The following is a 21,662-nucleotide window of genomic DNA, read 5'->3' on the forward strand; positions in this document are numbered from 1 at the left end:
GCTCGCTTCAGACCAAGTTCACTGCCAGGAGGGCCGAGGCCGGATCGGGGCTCGCTCGGCGCCACCGGGTCGGGCCGGGCCGGGCCCGGCCGGGCCAGGCCGGGAGCGGCAGCGCCGCCGCTTCCCGCCGGCCTCCGGCTCCCTTCGGGCGGCCACGGCGCTGCTCGTCCTCGAGCACTCCGGTGCTCCAAAAATAATCACAGCAGCATCCCCTTTCTTTCCCCACCAGACCAAACCAAAACGAAACAAAACAAACCAAAACCATCCAGGCTATTTACTGCAGTTACAACTCACCTAGCTGAAATGCCAAATGCAAGAAAAACAATTCATGGCGAGGTGAATCCAGCTGTGGCTAAGGGGATATTTTTTTCTCCTGTTCTTCTAAAAAAATGGAAAGGGAGGGGGAGTGGGGGGGGGGGGGGGGGGGGGGGGGGAGAATTCCAGCTGTTTAAGGTAGCACTGGGGTATCTGGAGATAAAGATCTAAATAGTTTGCAGAACTCTGAAATTTTTTAATATTTGTTCCCCCCTGGAAAGAGAATTCACGAAACAAAATAAATAAAATAGGGAAAACGATGGGCCATCGGTTTGTAGAGACGTATAAGGTAACTCTGGTCTTGGGGGTCTTGTTAGTACAGCATTATAGCTCGAGGGGTCAAAAAGTTGAGGGTCAAAAGTTTACGCTGTGCGTGACTCAGTCTTGTGTGTAACCCTGATAGACTGATGTCAGTGTGAAAAAAAAAAAAAAGAAAGAAAGAAAGAAAGAAAGAAAGAAAGAAAGAAAGAAAGAAAGAAAGAAAGAAAGAAAGAAAGAAAGAAAGAAAGAAAGAAAGAAAGAAAGAAAGAAAGAAAGAAAGAAAGAAAGAAAGAAGAAAGCAAGCAGGGAGGGGGACGAGGTTGGAGGAAGAGTCTCTGCTTATGGGCAGAGATAGGAGAATATGATAGAGAGGTAGGAGAGACCTTCAGCTGCAAGCTGGAGAGGCAGGAAAGAGATCTGCAGGGTTTGGGGTGGGATGCTGGTAGAAAATAAGGTAGATTGATTTGGGTCTCCAGTGAGGAAACGTCAAGCTTCTTCTTAGTATTTTTCTAAGATAGCCCCTGAAACGCTATTTGGAGTCAAATTAACAGAATATAAGGGGAAATACATTTATTAAATCCAATTACGTGGAGGTCCCCATAGGATATTAACACGAGCAGTTAAAAAATAATTTTCATTCCAGAGTCAATTTTGTTTGGAGAGGCCTTAAATTATACAGAAAAAAAAAAAAAAATCTGACACGTTTGGTGAAAATGTGTTCTAACATTTTTCTTTGGAAGCATTTCCAAAATACTTGGAAAGGTGCCTGTATCCCTCCTCCCCCGGGCTTCCAAGACCAAGCGCCACACATTTTTTAATATGTAGTCGGTATGAGTGCAATGCTCATGGAAAAAAAAAAAAAAAAAAAAAAAAGTCCAAGCTTTACTGTTTGGATTTCTACCTTAATAACATTAAATCTATAGTAATGATATATAGGCGAAATCAATGGACTGATGGCTTTAACTTCTGTGTTAAAATCTTTAAATTTCGTCACTTGGTCCAGTTAAAGTAGCTAATTTTGTTTTGCAGCACACTTTCTGTCGGAATTTGAATGAAATGTTTTATATTTCTTCCTGGAAATGTGACTCCACTCTGGTCATTGCAACAGTTTAATGAACTGATATAATAAATATTTCCCTTGGCATTTCAAAGTTATTTCTACACTGCCAGACTTTGAACCCTCCAAACTCTAAATATTATTTGCACTGGGACTGGGGAAGGTCTTTTCAATAGCTTCTTAAGCAAACAGTCGAAGCAAGACAAACTCTTGCGGAAAAAAAAAAAAAAAAAAAAAAAAAAGCCCTGCAAATTTGTTTCCCCCCCACACCCCCTTGGCTTTTAAATATTTTCAGTGACTAAATACTTATAACAAGAGTCATTTTTCTTGGAAGAGAAAGGGAGAATATTACAGCCCTGGGAAAGGCGTTCTGGAAAATCCATTTGCTTTCCCGATGCCGATATATTCGTAGAGTAGGTGAAATTCAAGAGAACGTAAAGCGTTTTGTTTCGCGTGATAAGGCTCGGGTTTAATTAATTGCCATGAATTTGCTTGGTATTTATAAAATATCACTATATAAGGGCTACCGTTTAGTTGCAACTTGGGTAATCCATCTCTTCGCCCTTGTAATTACTATACTTATCTCTCTAGAACAGTCATTTCTACTTCAGGTTTATAGAACAGGTAATGGATAGTAAAAGCCATTTGTTTTCGGAATATTAAAACAAGCAGGTATAATTTCACGGCAATAAAAAACACCTCCCAACTTTCCTTGTAATATTCACTCCTACATCATAACGTTTAACTTTCAATTTAGGAATACGAGTCTGCGTGTTCTTTTGAAGTGGGTTCGTTTGGAGGGATGTAAAGAGAGAGAGAGAGGAAAGGAGGGGAGTAGAGAGGAAGGAAATTAAAGGTATCGTTTTCAAGAATATTTCTAATTTGTCTCCTTTGCTCTGGACAGACTCGGTCTGGCCCGGGGGTGAGGGTCTCTAAGTGCCAGACAGGCGCTGCAAACACAATTCAGAGTGAGTTTTCCTTCTTCATTTTTTTTTCTTCCCTGCCAGACAATCATCTGAACGTGCTTTTAAATCCCGATTTACTTTTCAAATGACCTCTTTATCACGGGGAGAAACACGGGGTTGGAACTGGCGGTGTAAATGCAGATATAAAGGGTGAACTGCCGCCAGCTCCTCGCAGAGGAGCCCCGCTCCCCCGCGCACACGGCATTAACCCCCGTCCCTTCACGAGTTTTAAATGTTGCACACCATTAGTGAAATCACAATCATAATTGGTAACAACGAAGCATCGTTAGTAATAGAAAGATACACGAGGATGACTGGGAAACACGCACGGCTTAAATGTTGGTGTTCCCATTGCAAAGCAGGTGTGGGCTGATTCCCCCTCACCCTGCTCGGCGCACCGCACACCCCGGGTGCGGGATGGGAAAAGTCGGGCGCTAGGGAAGCTCCTCGGGCGAGAGACCGGCGTAAGGCACGAAGCCGAGGGCTGCGCTCCCCAGAGGGGAGGGAGACAACAGGCAACTGACTCTGCGGGGGGAACAGACCCCGAAAAATACCTAAACCCAGCCCGAGCCAGAAGGCGCGGGCAGCGCGCGGACAGGGGAGCGCGGAGCCGTGCGCGGAGCGGCGCGGGGCTGGGCTGGGCCGGGCCGGGATGCGCTGAGCGGGGGCGCGGAGCGGCGCGGGGTGAACCGCGGGTCAGTGCGGCTCTCGGCGGCCGCCGCGCTGCGGACACGCCTCGCTGTTTAACAAAGACTGACAAACTATGAGATTAATACCAAAACTTGCGGGTTTCCCACCCCAAAATGCTCAGAGGGCCTCCTGGCGCTGCCAGGAGCAGTTCCGCTCGCCTGCGGGGACAATAGTGGTGTATAGTGGGGGCGGGGGGAGGGGGCACCAACAAACCCGACCGAAAAAAAAAAAAAAAGAGGAAGAAGAAGAAGAAGAAGAAGAGAGAGAGATATTAGTGTTCTTATCGAGAAATAATCTCATTGAAAAGGCAACACGGGGGAGAGAGACCAGAATAGCCCAGGCTGGATCGGGTCGGGGTTCTGGGGGGGGGGGGGGGGAGCGAGGTTTTAGGGGATTTCGGTCTGATTCCGCCTGCAAAGCCTTACCAACTTTTGAGGGAGCGTCCTAACACCCTCGGGGATTACTCAGAGGAAAGACCCCACGTTTGGCCAAGGTAGGTACTGCCGGCGGCGTTACACCTGGGCGGTGCGGCCGGGCTGGGAGCGGGGGCCCGCACCCACCGGGGGGCAACCCCCACTTAGTGCCCCCTCTTCGGGGGTAGAAGAAGGAGAAGTGACAAAAGAACCGCTCAGCTGCAGGAGTGCATTTGTAAGGAGCGGGAGAGGTCTAATAACCCCCTGCGCTGGCAGGTGCCTTCGGGAGGCTTTTGGGGAGGGCTGGGGGTCTCCCCCCGCCTCCTTTGTGGGGTAGCAGGTCGGGGGGGGGGGCTGGGGAACACCACCAGCCCCCCCGGCTGAGTCTGCTTTGAAATGGTAAAGAGCCCAAGCGAAATCTGCCGTGAGAAACTTCCGCAACGTGGGGCGGTTTCGCGGCGAAAGGGAGAAAGGTGTGCGGGGGGGCGAGGGGTGTCTTTTTAATTTTGGATCACAAGTGGCGAGTGTGAGATTTCTTGGAGGTGTGTGGGGAGAACATTTCTGGTAGACGCTAGGGGTGCTGGTTTGCTAGCGCCAAACCCATTTTGTCATGGGAAAGGAAAATTAAAGCGGATTATTTTTTTTTAAGAGTGTGGGAGGGGGTTAAAATACGGAAAAGGCCTAGTTATTTCTATTCAGGCTTCTATCCGCGGTTAAGAGATCGCTACGGTACTGGCTGCAACGAAATAAAATAAAATAAATCAGAGAGGAATTGGAAATGATGAATAAAATTTAAGAGAAAATGAACTCAAATGGGATTTGTTCTACAGAATTATTTTATGGCAACCATCTACGAGCTGTACAAGGATATTTGATTTGGCTTCTTACTTTTAAGACAGGTTTTAGAGGGGAAGGTAAATTTTAGAGTTGCTACCTGCTCCCCAGCAAAGTGTATGTGCTGATGTGTTTGAGGAGGTTGGAAACTCTCTGCATTGCACAAAAATCAATTTCCTCTGCTTCTTTTGATCGAAACCCGTTTTGTTTGCGTGTGCGTGTGTGAAATGGTTTGGGATTGTCCCGTACATGTTTGTACTTAGTTCTTAAAATACGGGTTCGTTTATCTGGGAATTATATGTTTTACCAAGAAAACCGATTATTCACCTTAAAGTACCTGAAAAATATTAGAGCATCATGTGTCCCATAAATACTACGGAACACTGATTCTTGGTCGTAATTGGGTTTTTGAAAAAATTGGGGTATTTTTGAAATATATTTCAGATGTTTTTCGTAGTGGAGAGGAAAAAAGTGTTTTTAGTAAAAAAATAAATAAATATATATATATAGCTTTAGGACAAACGTAGCGTTTCTCCGATAGTACCTCTACGGCATTTAACTGCAATTAATTCGGGCGATAGTTGACTGAAAATATTCTCTCCCTTTTGAAATATGAAAAAAATATTAAAAAGGGGAAGCATGCTATACTTTTAATCTCTTCGGCAACTGTAATTTTAAACGAAATCTCAACATGATGCTACCCTCATTAGTTCCAAATGAAGCTTCATTACCTAGACAGTATGAATATTTTATTGCTTTATATCCTTTTTCGGAAATGAAACGCCTTTGATCTTTTTCTCGGGTTGTAAAAAGAATTGCCTGTCATTAAAAAAAAAAAAAACTGTCGTCCCATCTGCCTTTACATTCTGTATTTCTTTTCATCCTTTTTTTTTTGTGTGTGTGTGTGTGTGTAATCTATCCAAACACGCACACAGCCCAAAACCTTGTTTGACCTCCAAGAACGAAAAATGGATGAAATATTTGTACTGAGTATCAGAGAATAATTACGAGGGTATCTGGGCTGAAGGGGACGGAGCTATGTCATTTAAATTTTAAAGTAAGATTATTTGTATTCGAGACTCATTGTGTGTCTATACTTACATAGTCCAAATTATTATTTTTTTGTTGCAAAGCGGTAAATTAGTGTATAAAATACAGATGAGAAGGTAGAAAAGTTCTAGATTTCTTAATCAGTATCAGCTATTCGGATAGTGAGTTAAGGCTTCAATTAATTGTCTTTCCTCTGAAGAGTGAATCTTTTAACCATCTGTATCTATAGATTAATTCTTGATCTCTCGAGTTATGAAACTTTAACCTTTCTCCCTCCCCCCTTCCCCGGAAGATAATTATGACAGTAGGCGAAGTAGAAGATCTCTGACCAAAGAGGATGCATCTGTCTTCTATATGTACCCTGTAGATCCGAATTTGTGTAAAGGAAGTTGGGTCACAAATTCGTATCTAGGGGAATATGTAGTTGACACAAACACTACAGGTCACAATCCCAGAAGGCATTAAAAAAAAGCTACCCCCACCCCCAGAGCACTAAATAAAAGGGTGAAAACAAGGTCTTAACCAGAAAGTAGTTTTATGGCTGAAAATAAATACTTTGGATTTGACCTTAGCTCAACTCCAGAGCTCCTGTGATAAACTTTATCATCACTTCCAGATCAAATCTGAGTTGCAAAGGCAGAAGGGGGGGGAAAGGGGAGGGGGAGCTGGGGCGTTATTACTGCGATTTGAACTACGAGATTCCCACTACTGCTTTAGTTTGTGTAATCTCAGAACTGACGCCGAATAACAAACAAACAAACAAAACCTACTGCTATCCTTCCTGCTTCTTGTGACGAGCTTATTGCGTGTTTCAGATTTAAACACGAAACTGAGGATTTAGGGGCGGCTTTTGAAAGGCTGCTGATTTGCTCTGTCCTTTAACGCGTCTTATTACAAGAAGGGCGAGGCGAAGATGCATTAGGACTTAGGTTAGCTGTCTTTTGTAATTGTTCATCAAGTCCTTGATTTCTTGCTTGGAGAACGGGCTCCTTTTCCATCGGTGCGTGGGAAACGGTCAATCTTGTACCAGAGTTAAATGTGATTTAGGAGAGTGGGTACTCCGAATTAGCTGATGAATTTCCTATCGATTCCAAACAAGCCCTATTCATCTCTGCCAGGCTCGGGGCGCAATGTCCCTTCCCGCATCACCTTAGCAAGGAATGAGATGCAAGCACCACCCGGAGGGACCTCCATGGATCATGTGCTGGGGCAGCGCTTGTGAGCGGTAGCCCCCAAACATTTGAAAATACTTTTGCCCCCTCTCTCTCTTATTTTTTTTTCTTTTGGGGTAATTTTTTTTTGTTTGTTTTCCACCCCCTTCCCTCGGCCACCCCCGCCCCGAGCCAGGACACACCCCCGAGGGGTGTGGGCCGGGGGGGTCGGTTCTCGCCCGCGGGGCGCTGCCGAGTCCGGGGCTGGCGGGGGCTGACGGGGCCCGGCGGCGCCGGGGCCGGGGCCGGGGCAGCCGGAGGGGAGCGGGCGCCCCCGGCCGCCTCCCCGGGGATGCTCCGGGCCCCGGGAGAGCCCGTGCTGGGCAGATTTCCTTATCCGGGGATCGCAGGCCACATCGCCATTGGCCCGTGCTGTCACATGGACTCCAACTTTGTTCACTTGACAGTAAGTAGGAGGGTTTCACGAAACAGGAAAACGAGTAAAGGGGGGGACAGGAATAAATTTTAGGATATATATATATTTTTTTTTGCGTGTGTGCAATTCTAAGAAATTAATGGCCATGAGCTCGTTTTTGATCAACTCCAACTATGTGGACCCCAAGTTCCCACCCTGTGAAGAGTATTCCCACAGCGATTACCTTCCCAATCACTCGCCGGAATATTACAGCAGCCAGAGGCGAGAGAGCACTTTCCAACATGAAGCGATGTACCAGCCGCGGTCAGCCTGCAACGAGCAGCTCTACTCGTCCTGTCAGAGCTCCGGCCACCAAGCAGCGGTGTTATCCCCCCGGGGTCATGTCCATCCTCCTGCCGGACTGCAAAGCCACCTCTCTGAGCCAAACCATCCCTGCGAGCCGGTCACCCCCAGCCCACCACCCTCCTGCAGCCAAAACTCTCTGAACCAAAGCCCTTCCAATTCCTCTTGCAAAGAGCCGGTAGTTTACCCCTGGATGAAAAAAGTCCATGTAAGCACGGGTAAGTGAACTAAAGTGGCTTTGCTTTATACTAAGTAGCACCTCAAAGTCTTGTAGAAATCTTATTGCACCAGTTGTAAAATAACCATTCGTGGAGATTTACGATCGCCTGTTTGCAGAGCGGTATAATTACATCCTCCATAAATTTTTATTGCTCTGCTTGGCCATGTGCCTTTGAAGTCTCTGTTACCATCCTCCTCCAATTTCTTGCAGGCTACTTTTTTATGGCTGTTGAATCTTCATAAGTTAAGTTTTATGTTTTCGTAATTTGTATTTAAGTAGCGGGTTGAGTAAACTTTTACTATTTTCCCTTCCTTTTCTTCCTTTTTTTCTTTGTGTGTGTGTGTTCACTCGTGTGCGATATTTAATAAAAAGGAGTGTGTGTGCTTGTCTGTGTGCATGTGTGTAGGGGAAAACTTGAAAGATTTGGGGATAATAGAGTGATACTCAAGTAGTGGTGTATATATATGAGTGTATACATATGTAGAGGGCATGGAAAATGTGTCTAGGGGACCTTATAAAAACGTTTAGACAGGAATACACGTCAAGCAATGAGGATGGAGGTGGAGATTTGGAGATAGGCTCAGGGTATATTTTTAAGTTTGTGGTGCTGCTTTTTAAATATATCTATATTTTTATTTCCCCCGACAAAATAATATATAATGCTTTTTTTTTTTTTTTTTTGGGGGGGGGGGGGGGGGGGGATAGGGAGGGAAGGAAACATTAAAGGAACCGCTCAGTAATTCTTCTGCTTTTTTTTTTTTTTCCTCCTTTGTGTTTGTTCAGTAAACCCCAATTATTCAGGAGGGGAACCGAAACGCTCCCGCACAGCCTACACCAGGCAGCAAGTTCTGGAGCTGGAGAAGGAATTTCACTATAACCGTTATCTCACCCGGAGACGCAGGGTCGAGATCGCCCACTCCCTCTGTCTCTCCGAGCGACAGATCAAAATCTGGTTCCAGAACAGGAGGATGAAATGGAAAAAAGATCACAAGTTACCAAATACCAAGATCAGGTCTAACCCTTCCACCTCCTCCGCAAGCCTGCAGATCCCACAAGGAGGTTCTCAAGTCCGATCCAGTGGACCAGCCACCAGCCTATAACTATTCGTTGTATGGATGAAGTGTGTGCTTGTGGGTGTGAGTTTATGTGTGTGTGTAGGGAACACATGATATTCTTTTTTAATGCTACAAGAAGCGAGGGAAGGAGGGGTGCTCTTTATTTATAGGGGGAACAGAGGGAGACTCAGCTACAACAAAGCAGAACCGTGCTGTTGGGCACCTCTTCCATTAGAAGGAGGCTGCAGATAGTAGTTTTCAGATTTGGCTAAGATGGATCCTTGTTTCATCTTTAATCACGCCAAGCTCTGCCCCATTTGTCATGTTTACTCTCCCGTACAAAGGATGGACCTTATGTCTGCTATTACCTCGACAACCAGCGTTCACTTTAATAAATGAGGCTCAGTTTCTTCAAGACGAACTGGACCTCCCTCCCCCCCCCTCACCCTCCCGCCCCGTCTTTCTTCCTCCTTTTTCTCTTTTTTCTTTTTTCGCCTACCAGCCACAATAATCGAAAGTTTCTATCCAGACATCCCAAAGTAGCCGCAGTTTTAGCACAACTCTGCGGTGGAGAGAAGCAGCAAAGCCCCCAGCCGCAGCAGCACCAGCCGGTTGCTCCGCGCCTTCCACTGACCGCGGGCAGCTCCCGGCCATGGTGCAGTGCGGGGGCGGGGGGGCTGAAAAAATGTAAAATTAGGTCAAGTGGGGGGTAGACAAAAAAAACAAAAACAAAACCAAGAACGGCCACTTAGACAGGACCCCCCCCCCGGCCATTTTTGAGTCCAGCAAGTTAACTACTTCACTTGTAAGACTTGGGGGGGGGGGGGGGGGGGGGGCGAGGCAGAGGGGGAAGCAAGGTATGTAGTTTTGAAACTTGGCGATAAGCAGTGGCACCTGAATTCAGACTCGCAGCCCCGGATGATGGGGAGAGGAGGGTTTCCTGCGGGAGAAAGAGCCCCTCTCCCATTCTCTAGCCCATTTTTGTACTGAGAATGTGAATTACAGACAGAGCGGTGAGGGGTCGCCTCTCTTCGGGTGAGCAATGGGGGAGACAGGGGTTCTGGTGAGGACCCCGCTGCCATCCTGCCCTGCCTGCCCGGCCGCCTCGATTACCTCCTTTTGTCTTTCGTGATGTCCAGATTAAATGTAAATAGAAGAGAAAAGCCAAAAAAAAAAAAAAAAAAAAAAACGGAATTGGAAATAAATTTTTTTTTCATTGTGAATCTGATCCTGTGTGTTTTTTGGGGGGATCTTTTCGTTTTGGTTAGGAAAAAGATATATATAAATTATTTTGAAAACACATTATTGTTTTTACAGGGATTTCTGTGTTGTCAGTGCACAGCCTCAACTCCCTAATGAAAACAAAAGATGTTTGACTATAGGGTATATCAGCCTTAAGTACTGCTAAGACTTACATATTATGATTTATTTGTTCTAAGCATATATTAATATGCTCTTCCCAAAGTGGTCTCAGACAAAACAGAGGTAGTGATTAGCGCTTTGCTTTGCTGTAAGGAATGGATGTAGCATTGTATCTCTCTAGAGAGAATTCTTAATTATATAAAAAAAAAAAAAAAAAAACAAAAAAAAAACCACCACCTTCTCCAAGGTAGTTAATGCATTAATGAGTCTAATTTTTGCACAGATGTTTCTCGGTGTTTGCAGGTTTTCTGTGTATTTTTATATTACAAAGGAGCTGGCTCCTGCGATAGCTCATAGCCTGACAAGCAAATAGATAATCAAGAAGACAAATGGCTTCTTTTGTGAGCCGCAGCTCTTGTATTAATTTTCATTTTCTTTCTCATAGAAAGTATCGAAAATACTGTTCAGGACGAAATAACATTCCAGTTGTAACTTAAAAAAAAATAATAAAATACTATTGTGAGCAGGGGGTCCGCAGGAGGAGGAAGGCCTCCACACCAGCTGAAGAAAATAATTGTTTTCCTATACTTCCCTATATAAAAAAAATTACTTTATTTATTTACAGAATTCCTCCCCTCCCCCTCTCTTCAATCAGGACCGGAATATTCCCCTGCATTATTCTGAAATAAAGGCAGGGTTTGAAATATTTAGAGACAGAGTGTGTTTACGTGCTGTTGTTTTATTTGTAGTAAGTCACGACCACCTTGTAAATAAAGTGCACACAAAAATAACCCTTCCCCCACCTCAAACAAAGGACCGTTATATTTGTCTTTCTATTGAAATTTTAATCCTTTAAAATACTATTAATGTGGTGACATGAGTCAGATATAATACATGTTCAGACGTAGAAGAAAGAATTTATGGATATCTTTTTGGTTGACTACCACATTTTCAGAGAGAGCAACTGCAAACCTTTAGTTTCTCTCTCTTTTTTTTTTTTTTTTTTTTTTTTTCTCCAAAGAGGGTAGCAAGGGATGTATTTTATTGCAATGCCTAAGGTTGAGATGTGTTTATTTATTTATTACTGTTGGATTTTATGTTACTGTTTCTTTCTTTGATCTGCTGTGGATGTAAATAGGGTGTTATTTTCAAGATAGTGAACAGATCGAAGAGATCGTTCTTAAAAAAAAGGAGGGGGGGGGGGAAGCATATGCTTCCAGGAATGCAGGGTCTATAGAAAAAAAGCAAATCAAAGCTGGAAAGTATGAATAGAATAGAAGGGGAGAAGATTTCTATAGGACCTAAAAGTTCACAGCCATTATAAGCAGACAGAAGCCAAGAAAAATGCGAGAATTATACAGAAAATCATTAATCACTTCTTTTCTTTAAATACTTATCCTTTTCCCATTGTTATTCAACAGCAAATCTCCGCAGACCGTCTGTTGGGAAAAAAGCACCCGGAGTTCTACAAGAATCTTCAGGGGATATAATAATAATAATAATAAAATCTGGATCGTAAAGGTGAAAGCTTTATATCTGGGGGAGGAAAGCAAAACCAAAACCCCCAAGCTACCCCCTCCCCCAGAACTCTCACTTTGGAAGAAACCACCCAAACCATGAGGGCCGTCTCTGGGGCGTTGGAAAAAGGATGTGGGAGCGAACCAGGTAACAGAGCTGCTCTCTTGGCATGCATTTCTGATCGTTTTATTGCCTCCTCTCACGAGAAAGTTCGGGAAAAAAAAAAAAAAAAAAAAAAAAAGTTAAAAGTGGTCAGAAAAAAAAAAAGAAAAAAAAAAACAACACGTGAATGCTTGTGCGGGGTTTTCCTTCTGTTTTCTCATTTCGTTTTGACCCATTTGAGAGAGCAAGCAGAGAAAATTTGCAGGCGGGTTCCTTGTAGCAAGAGGGTTTTTCTCCTCGCTGTTAGGCTGTGCGTGTTTCGGGCTGCGGCGTCGTTTCTCCCTTTTGGGGTTTGGGGAGATGCCTCCTTTTTTCCTCGTCCCCCCTCCCTCCCGACAAAAGACCTCTCTGGGCACGGGCCGCTTTGAGAGGGTTTTGCGGAACGTCCCAGAGAAGCTGGGGCTACGCAGAGCACCGGGGGCGCGTTCTCGTCCCGGGGGTGGGGTGGTCCTGGGGCGGCCCAGGAGTGTCGGCGCCACGGGGGTGCTGCTGCTCCGTGGGTGCTGCCCCAGCCCGAGCGGTGCGGAGGTGCGGCGGTGAAGAAAGGAGTGAAAATCGGGGAGGCAAAAGCCAGCTCTTGCCAGCGCCGATCGGGGGAGAGGGTTCACGCAGAGGACACGATTTCTAGGCGATTAGCTGTGCATTATAGCCAGGGACTGACCTCGCAAACCCCTTGACCTCTCCGAGGCTGGACATTGTGCGGGGCAACCTTCCCAGCCCGGAGTGGCCGGGGCGCAGCAAAACCCCGCGTGTGCGGAGCTCGCCGGCCCCGACCGGCCCCGCAGCGCCCCGGGTGCCCCCGGCCTCTGGGCGAGCCCCGCCGGGAGCAGGCGGCGAGCGAACGGGTGCAGGAAGGGCTCGGGGGTGCTGTGCTGCTGCTTATCGCGGTAGAAGCGTCGTCGTTCCAAGCCCAGGCCCAAAGGCAAAGCTTTCCCTTATTTCTCACGACTTCACTTCAAAGGGCTGAAAGCCCTCGGCGTTTGCTTGTTTGTCTGCTTCTTTGTAAGAGAGGAAGAGAGGAGAGGGGGAGAAAGGCCTTTGGGAAGCTGGGGTGGGACTGTGGTTTGGCTTTGCACAGCTGACTGTTTGTTATTTGCTTTACAAAAATAATTTGGGGGAAAAGAAACAAAAAATCAAAACCGAGACACCCCCTAACCCTCCGCGGACAGTTTTCTCGGCCGGCGTCGCATCTCGCGTCTCATTTTCAGAAATTCCTTTGTTTCCGAGCGTCCCCCCCCCTCCCCCGCCCCTTCCCCCGGCGTTCCCGAGGCCGGGATGCGGAACCCCTTTGTTTTCTCCTGGTCCCCAAACCGGACAAAAACGGGTCCTGCGGGAGAGCGCAATCACGTAGTGCAGCCCCTACGGCCCGCCGAGATGCAGTTATCGGAGACAAGGGAAACCGAGGAAACCATCACAAAGAGGGACGCGCGCAGGGAAGCGGGGTCGCTCCTGCCCAGGTGCGGCGCGGGGCTCTTTAAAACGGCTGCGCTCGGAGAGCCGTGCCGGGGGTTCTCAGCCCCTCTGACAGATTTATGATGCGCAATAAGAACGGCGTGTTTAAATCTGTAAATCAATCTCGCTTTCTCACTATATAAACGTTCATTTTATCTTTAGAAAGAAAACGGCTTTGATCACGGCACCTCGGAGGGTGAAGCCGCTGTTTATGGCCATGTTTCCGACCCTTTGAACTGGGGGCTTTTAAAAACGAATGGGTGATTCTTTTGCATGAAACAAACCCAAAAATGCTAGAGGAGGTGCGGAGGAGGGTATCTGCCCCGTTTGCTGCCTTGGCTAGGTCCGTTGTGTTGTTGTGAGGTTTATTATTTTTTATTTTTTAACCGAATTCCAGTCGTAGGGACGCTTCATTTTATGGCTAAAGGGGAGACAAAAAAAGTGATTGCGTGAAGCTGAAGTCGCGGCTTCTGAATTGACCTGAAGTTTCCATATAAACCTCCTGTTCCCCAAGAGTTTCCTCCCTCGTGAGACCCCTCTATCTCCCTTTAATCGGATTTTTCCCCGTTCTTTCCACACCTTGAGCCAAACGCTATCTCCCTACAACCTCTTCCACTCGATAAAATCGATTAAGAAATAATCGAGGGCTTTTGAAAACGAAGCGTTGCCTCGCTCACTGCTTTGCAGCGGGGGAGAACCAAGGCTGTCGTCCCCTTCTCCCCACGGTCGGCTTAACTGGTGAAACCCCGCTTTTAGGCTTTTAAATTAATTTCCACGTTTAATACGAGCTCCCTTCAAGCTTCATCCGTTCTGCGAAGATGGAGGGAGCACGGCAGCTCCCGGTACAGACGCCCCGTCGGGGGCTGCCGGGGTGCGTGAGGGGCTGCGGCGAGGGCTCTGCCCCCCTCCTGGGGAACCCGGTCGGCGGGGACACGGTGCAGGGCCTCCAGTGTCCCGCTGCTGCCCTCCCCCGGGAGGCGGCCCCAGGGCTGCTTCCCGTGGCCGCGCAGAGCCGCCGGGGCCGCGCGTTGGCTCCGCACCGAGCAGGCGGCCGGTGCCAGGGCTCCGCGGCTGCTCGGCGGCTGCTCCCGGTGGCCGCCTTTGTTGCTCAGGCTTTTTCAGGACCTTGTAGCTGGCACCTCTCTTCATAGTCACAATTTGATTTTTTTTTTTTTTTTTTTCACATGCTGGGCAAACAGTAACAGCAGCGGGAAGAAAAGGCCTGGCAGTGAGACAGAGGGAATGGTGAGGTCTTTAAAACGTGGTACCAGGAGCATAAATATTCTCAGGTGGTTTCAACTCCAAAACAATTGTACTATTCAGCACAAGACTAGTAAAAATCTCGGTGTTGGGAAAAAAGAAAAGGAAAGGAAAGACAAAAAGTACGGTGTTGCTTAGCTGAGCCACGGTCCAGCAAGCTAACCTCCAGGAAAGGTTTAGAGAAGTGTTCAAATGCTCTCAACTTCAGGCAGGAAACAAGAGGAGGAAATAAACCTAAACCGGAGACCTTTACTAGGGAAGCGGATGAGAGTCGATTGCTGCGTGCCCCACACATCACATGCTCGCGCTGTGCCAGGCAGCCGTGCAACAGCCGTGGACAGGGGAGATGTCTGCAGCTCTAGGAAAGCTTCGCTCAGTTCGAAACTTAGTTAAAAAAATACTGTTCCGGTGGAAGGTCACAGTGGTCCTTTGAGTATGAAACTGAAAGACCCCCTTCCCCCTTCCCTATCACGTGATTCATTAAATAATTAATGCAGAGGTTGCAGAATAGATATGTATTCGTCAGGAAAATCGCAGACATGGTCTCCTTGTGTCTGACGTGAAATTCAACTGTCCTTTAAAAAACAAGCCTATAGCTGAGGGGAAAAAAAAAGAGAAAGAAAGAGAGGGGGAGAGAGAGAGAGAAAGGGGGAGAGGAGGAGAGAGGGAGAGAGGGAGAGGGAGAGGAGAGAGGAGTCTGCAATAAAACAATTCTCAGGAACCACGAAGCCACGCCGAGGGCTGGATTATTGTAAGTAGCAGGGGCTTCCCAATTCCTAGCGTGTCTATATGTCCATGTAAATTTATTGTTTGTTATTAATGTTATTGTCGTAAAATGTGACAAATAGCCGTCTTCATTTCCTCCCATTTCTCTTCACATGGTGGTATGTGTGTTTATACCCATCGAGGCATTTCATTGATATTTTTAGGAATATTCCTCTCTCTCCCTCCCTCTCCCTCTCTCTCTCCTCACAACCTTTTTTTCCCCCTTTCTTGATTTATTACAATAAACATGTCAGCAGCAGTGCGGCTGCCATTGTGTGTGTGTTTGTGAGAGAGTTGTGTTGTTTATAGTGGTGTCCAAGATAAATCATTTCTCGAGTGAAAATGATGTGCAAGCGATGATATTTTAGAGCGAGGATCTCTCTCTACCCCACTCCCTGGAGTTGATTATTTCAGACGATTTACAGTAATAGATCAGCAGCTAATATGAAAGCTCTGTAGCTGGGGGTCTTAAATTACAGCATCTGTGATTACCAATTAAGGAGAGATTTGTATAAATTTGGTAAACCCGGAACGCCTCATTGGCATATAAACCTAGTGAAAGAGCACGACCTTAATAAAAAAATTACAGTGCAGAGTCTAGCGCTGCAGCATCCTTTTATCAACGATAACTCATTTTCGTCCCACTTTCTCCCCGTTTCTTCCTCCCGTCCCCGGCAGAATGGGTTTCTTCGCTGGAAACAGGCACAGGTTTCTTTAGCAAAGCAAGGGAACTTCTCGAGGTGTCACAGTTTAAATCAAACACGGAAATAGGGCTTAAAAGGCGAAAATGAAATTGCGTCGGGAAGCCCGAAGGTAGCTACCTCCAAGAGAGACACAAACGTGGTCTCAGGCAGGAGGGGGAGTTGGCCCGGAGACCCGGCACAATGGGGCTGCGGCAAGCGGGGCGCTGCCGGGGGACCCTGTCAGAGGCGGATCGCCTCGGGTCCTTCCAGCCACCCACCGCTGATAGCACCAGAAAGGGGAACCGACTCGTTGCTGGTAGTTCGTTGTTCTTTTACAGCAGGCGGATAACTGTGCTTGGCTTTCTAGAGCCCTGATCTCGCTAAGGCTGTGACGGTGATGGATGAAGAAATAGAGAATAATTTTCTTACGATGAAAGTTGGAGAAGGTGCTCCAAGGAATGCTTTATATTTAGGAATCCAAGCCTGTTATTTACCTCAGTAAAAGCAAAGCTCCGAGGAGTAATAGCTGTATAAATAAGCTTAAATGGTAGCAGAACCTGGCTGGCAGCTCTTACCTTTTTAACGATTGCTATGCAAAGCATAGCTGGACTGTAACAGGGAAATTCCTTTTAAGCTACTGAGGTACGGTAGCGAAGCTGAAGCCTTGGGGATACGGTGCATGTCCCAGACCAGGGGCACTACTACCTGCCTTAACGTCAGCGCGGGGAGCGCAACCTCCGCGGAAAGTGAGATGTCAGGAGCCACGCACTGCCCTCCCTTCCCATCTCCGGACTGGACCAAATTGGTCCTAACCGGGAGTGTTGAAAGGGAAGGAGGAAGTGAGAGATCGCGTTTTTAAATATTTTACAAGCTCCAACATGCGAGGAGTCAATAAAACTGACAACAGGAGCAAAGATTAAATGTTCACACCGGATTCTCAGATGAGAATTCACCGCTTTCCCCCCCCCCCCGCTTCCCTTCCCTTTCCTCCTCCCTGCTCACCAGCCAAGTCACCACACGAGTGGGGATATTTAACTCTGTCTGCTAGTGTAAACCTTTATGTAGCAAAATTAGCGCAACTCAGCGACTTTCATTAAATATTAAAGGAGATCCAGGGATGGTGACTGAGCCAGAAATGCAGCATCATTCTCTGTCATGCTCCGTATTAGTTTAAATTGTCGGCTTCAAATGGATGCAGACATCCTCCCCACTCGGTTCCCCCTTCCCACCCCATTTTAGTCGGTGACATTTTGGTTTGGTTTGTTGCCTTTTTTTTTTTTTTTTCTATTTGTTTGTTTCCTGGAGGCTTGGGATGTTGAGCGTGAGAAATTGGCACCTCGCGGGGGGCGGCTGTTGGCTCGGAGCGGGGGAGCCACCCGCAGCCCCTGCCCTGGGCGGCCGCCCCGTCTGAATCAATCCTGGGCTTTATTGAGCCCCGTTCCGGCCGCCATTGTGCGGGAGTCGCCCTTCAATAATCAGGCGTCAGGAGATGGGGTGGACGGGTGCTGCCATGTCGTTCTGGCAGAACCCGTGGTGGGGACACGCCACTTCCCTGGCCCGGGTGGAGAGTCCCAGACCTTAAATAGGGCCTCAAAGGCCGCAGATCCTGAATAAGAGCCTCAGACCCCGATTAATAGGCGCAGAGCTGGGATAGGATCCCGGACGCTCGGTGAAAGCCCCGGACCCGGATCAGGAGCCCCAGACCCAGAAGAGCAGACCAAGACAGGGACGGGACCCCGAACCCGGGAGAAAAGCCTCAAACCTTGCAGGGCACCCCAGACCCAGGGAGGACGCAAGCACGGGAGGGGAGCCCAGATCCAGGATGGGATCCGAGCTGGGCGGGTGTAAGGCAGAGCTCTAACAGCCCTGCCCATCGCGGGCTGGGGGCTGTAGGTGGGAGCTGGGGCGTTTGGGTTGCAAAACAGCCGTTGGCCAGGGGTCGGGACTGGGACGACACCCCACGGCTCAGGGCTTCCCGCTGCTCCCTGCACCCATGCCAGTCCCAGCCTCCTCCGCCAAAACAAATTTCTCCCCGCCGCCTTTACCGGAGGCCCGAGGGAAAGGACAGCGGGGTGTCCCCTCTCAGCACCGCCTCTCGCCGCCCAGCAGCTGCCCTGCTGGAAGCTTCCCCAGGCCCACTACCACAGCGAGCAAATCGTTCCTTACCACTGTTCCTTTATTAAGTTGTTGAAAGCGAGTTTTATAGAAAGTAGCTGTTGGGCGTTATAGTTACAAATGGTAGAAATAATATTCAAGAGACGGGAGGAGATAATAAGCTATTTCAAGTAGCTCAACCAAGGGCTGTTTCATTAATTTCTGTGCAATAAGCTTTCCTCCTTGCCTGTGTCATCTCTTCAGAAGTTCCTGGTCTATCAGTGCTGCGAATCCGTGTTTCTCACATCTCATCCCCAAAGAAACCTCCCTCCCTTCCCCTCTCGGCCAGACATACCCCATCTTTTCCCAGAGAGGAAGCTATTAACGTTGTAAATATGAGTCAACATCACCTTAATTCATAATTTATGGCAGGCGGTAGGAGAGAGTTATTTAAGATCAAAGCCTTGCGGAGGGCGAGAGCTGCACGGCAGTAAGCAGAGCAGAGCACAGCAATAGCGGAGCGCAGCGCAGAGACCTGTGGGGCGGGCGCGGAGCGGCGGCGGGGGCGCGCGGCGCCTTCCCGCGAGGGGTGAGGGCAGCGGCGGCCCGGCACGGGTGGCGGGGGGTCCCGGGCCGGTTCTCTGCGCGGATGCCGCTGCTGAAGCCAAGCGTCGCGGGGCAGCGCAGAACCGGCATCAGCCGAAATCCAGCTGCGACGCAGGCCCGAGAAACCGCGGAAAAGGTCGCGGAGCTGATGCCAATTATGCTCCATTTTAATATGTAAAAAGGGAGGCGAGCACGCTTCATGGGCAGACGAGACAGAAGGGAAAATCTGTTCGCTTTTCACTGAAATAGGAAAAGTCTAGAAACGGTGATGGTTTCCTTTGAAGTTTGCTCTCTCTCACACTTTGTCGGGAGGAGGGAGAAGAGAAAGGGGGGAGACGAAAGAAATAAAAGGCAATAACCACTTTTCAACACTTCCCCGTGTGTAACCGACCCATTTGAAAAGGAAGGCTATAAATCAGAGGCGATGGTGGAGATTTGACTCTTTTTTTTTTTTTTTTAATCGTGGATATAAGGGGAGGGGTTAAGAAGAAATTCCCTCTCCTTGCTATTTTGTCTCCTTTTGATGTCCGACTCAATGCGAAATATATCAATGCTTTATTGGCAGCAGTATCTAGAGGTCAGAAGAGAAGCCTGAAAACCTTCGGGTCAAATTCTCTCCGAGCACGTCCCGGTGAGATCAGTAGAGGATGGTAGACCGCAGCCTCTCGGCCTGTGGGGACGGGGAAAGGGACCGGCCTCCCTTCCCCCTCCCAACCCCAGCTCCCGCGTCCGCCGCCCTGGGGCGCCGGCAGCACCGCAGCGCTCGGAGCCTGCCTCGGGTCCGGGCTCCGACCGCTCGCCTCTGCCCGGCTCGGGTGAGGGGTTCCGTGGGGAGGGTTTGATCCCCCCCATTCCCCCGGCTCCCGGCTTCAGAGCCGACGCCGCTCAATGTCACGCTCCCCCCTTCCACCAGCATCCCGATCTGTATTTCTTCTCCCTGGGCAAAGTTGAGCCTAAAAATAACCTCCAGGGTCTGTTTTGTTGCTGCTGTTACCTATCCCTCTGAGGTGCAAACGCGAGAGTCAACAATATTACCTGGCAAAGGGCAAGGTTTAAAGGCGGGGTATTTACCCGGGTGCTACTGGGAAGGGTTGGGGGGAGGAAAGAAGAGAAGAGAAGAGAAGAGAAGAGAAGAGAAGAGAAGAGAAGAGAAGAGAAGAGAAGAGAAGAGAAGAGAAGAGAAGAGAAGAGAAGAGAAGAGAAGAGAAGAGAAGAGAAGAGAAGAGAAGAGAAGAGAAGAGAAGAGAAGAGAAGAGAAGAGAAGAGAAGAGAAGAGAAGAGAAGAGAAGAGAAGAGAAGAGAAGAGAAGAGAAGAGAAGAGAAGAGAAGAGAAGAGAAGAGAAGAGAAGAGAAGAGAAGAGAAGAGAAGAGAAGAGAAGAGAAGAGAAGAGAAGAGAAGAGAAGAGAAGAGAAGAGAAGAGAAGAGAAGAGAAGAGAAGAGAAGAGAAGAGAAGGAAAAGGAAAAAAGATTCGATGGGTTTTGCATAACTTTTACCCTCCCCCTTCTGTCTCTTTCTTTCTTTTCTTCATTCGTTTCTTCCCTTTCCCGGGACGAGACATATGGAATCAATTTTGAATCCTGACATTGAAGGCTGGCCAATTCCTACTGTCTCTAAAAACCAGAATCCATTTGGTTCTCTTCTCCCCAGCACCCCTTGTCACTCAGTATTATAACAGTCTTGCAACATTTTAAGTCTTTATAAAAAGAAACAGCTTTCCAGATAGATACCACGGATTCGTGAGTGGGGGAGGTTTGGTGGCTTTTTTTTTTTTTTTTTTTTTTTTTAAGGGGAATGTGAGCACAAACTGCCCCTCCCGACACCCCCATCTCATCCCCCTCCGCTCGGCATCTCTGCAAAGGGGCCGCATCCTTTCAATACTTTAAGCTGTTTTGGAAGAGTTTCTGGTTTTCTCCACATCAAGTCAGTTCCGTTTGAATCGAGCGAGTCCAAAAAAATCAAAGCATCTTTGGAGAAAAAAATCGCGTCCGAGCAAGCTGTCAGCAAGATCCACCGGGGTGCGATAAAGTAGTTTCTTCTCTTCTCCATAATTTGGCTGCTTCAGTTGTGAATTCGCACCACCCTGATCCGGCTTCGATACTTCTTGAAGTCTTGGGTTGGACAGTAACGCAGGTAAGAAGTTAAAAAAAAAAATAAAAGAACGATGCCGCTCTGCCTTTCATATCTTCTCAGCTCCGACGCTGTGAGATATAATTAATTGCTCCGAAGGCTTTGACAGGCTTCTCCACCGGCCATCATGAGCTATAGCCGACTTTCTCCTGGTAACAAATTAAGACTGATGCCTCGGGAGCAGGACTGGGGAAGCTGAAGCTGAGCAAAAATTATCTCGCACGGTCCATAACCGAGACCGGCCACAAACTGTTTCCAAGTGCGTGTTTACTCGTGAAGTTTGTCCGGGACACATTTGTTAAAATTTTAGCACCTCCCTCGTTTGAAAAAGAAACTACAAAAGCCCATTGGAAAAGCGGGGTGTTAAGCTGAAGAATGTATGTGATGGTGATTTATGGCCCCACAGAGGTTTTTGTTTACTTGAAGTAGACCTTAATTACAACGGCTTTTAATAAATAAATAAATACATAAGTAATCCCAAGATCTGTGTATGTCCATAGTAGGGTTTCCCTTCCCAGGTCTGGTTGTAGGGGCCAGATGTGACCACAAAACGTCTGGTTAGTTGAGCTGCTCGTCCTTTTAGCTGTCCAGTGCATTTGACCGAAATGGGTAAGAGACTCAAACATTTGTCATAGAAGTGGTGGCTACTCGGGGAGTCCGACCTACTCGGGGAGCTCGAAAATATCAAGCTTTTAAAAAGAGGCAAAGTTAGTTTTTGTCAGGGGAGAGATGTGTCCTCGAAAACGGTTCATTTCGCTCAAATGCAATTTCTGTGATTGAAAGGGAAACGCTCGGGAGGGCGAATTTTCGCGTGGGAATATTGAGTGCAGTGGTCTGCGGAT

General features: G+C 47.7%; 2 protein-coding genes and 1 long non-coding RNA gene across 10 annotated transcripts in view; 2 read left to right on the plus strand and 1 right to left on the minus strand.

Moving 5' to 3' along the window:
- Positions 1-395, minus strand: part of LOC106019157 (uncharacterized) — a 28,533-nt gene extending 28,138 nt beyond the window's left edge. For all 3 annotated transcript variants that reach the window (XR_011805212.1, XR_011805213.1, XR_005261181.2), the window contains exon 1: positions 295-395. This is a non-coding gene — a long non-coding RNA (uncharacterized lncRNA). The remainder of the gene's footprint in view (positions 1-294) is intronic.
- The window catches only part of HOXB3 (homeobox B3), a 57,582-nt gene that overhangs the window by 22,024 nt on the left and 13,896 nt on the right, over positions 1-21,662 (plus strand). For 3 of the 6 annotated variants that reach the window (XM_005026164.6, XM_072028970.1, XM_072028969.1), the window contains exons 1-2: positions 437-3,781; positions 11,573-11,816. The gene's annotated coding sequence lies outside the window, so the exon portion shown is untranslated. Of the gene's footprint in view, positions 1-436; positions 3,782-7,062; positions 7,203-11,572; positions 11,817-11,925; positions 15,295-21,662 lie in introns of those variants that run through there. The other 3 variants (XM_038168560.2, XM_021276738.4, XM_027445523.3) reach the window with 3 other exon arrangements.
- HOXB4 (homeobox B4) lies at positions 7,068-9,609 on the plus strand. Its single transcript, XM_005026168.6, has 3 exons — positions 7,068-7,202; positions 7,306-7,732; positions 8,518-9,609. The coding sequence occupies exons 1-3, from the start codon at positions 7,089-7,091 to the stop codon at positions 8,832-8,834; spliced, it is 858 nt and encodes a 285-aa protein (XP_005026225.2). The 5' UTR covers positions 7,068-7,088; the 3' UTR covers positions 8,835-9,609.

This window comes from Anas platyrhynchos, chromosome 28, assembly GCF_047663525.1.
Source record: "Anas platyrhynchos isolate ZD024472 breed Pekin duck chromosome 28, IASCAAS_PekinDuck_T2T, whole genome shotgun sequence".
NCBI lineage: Eukaryota > Metazoa > Chordata > Aves > Anseriformes > Anatidae > Anas > Anas platyrhynchos.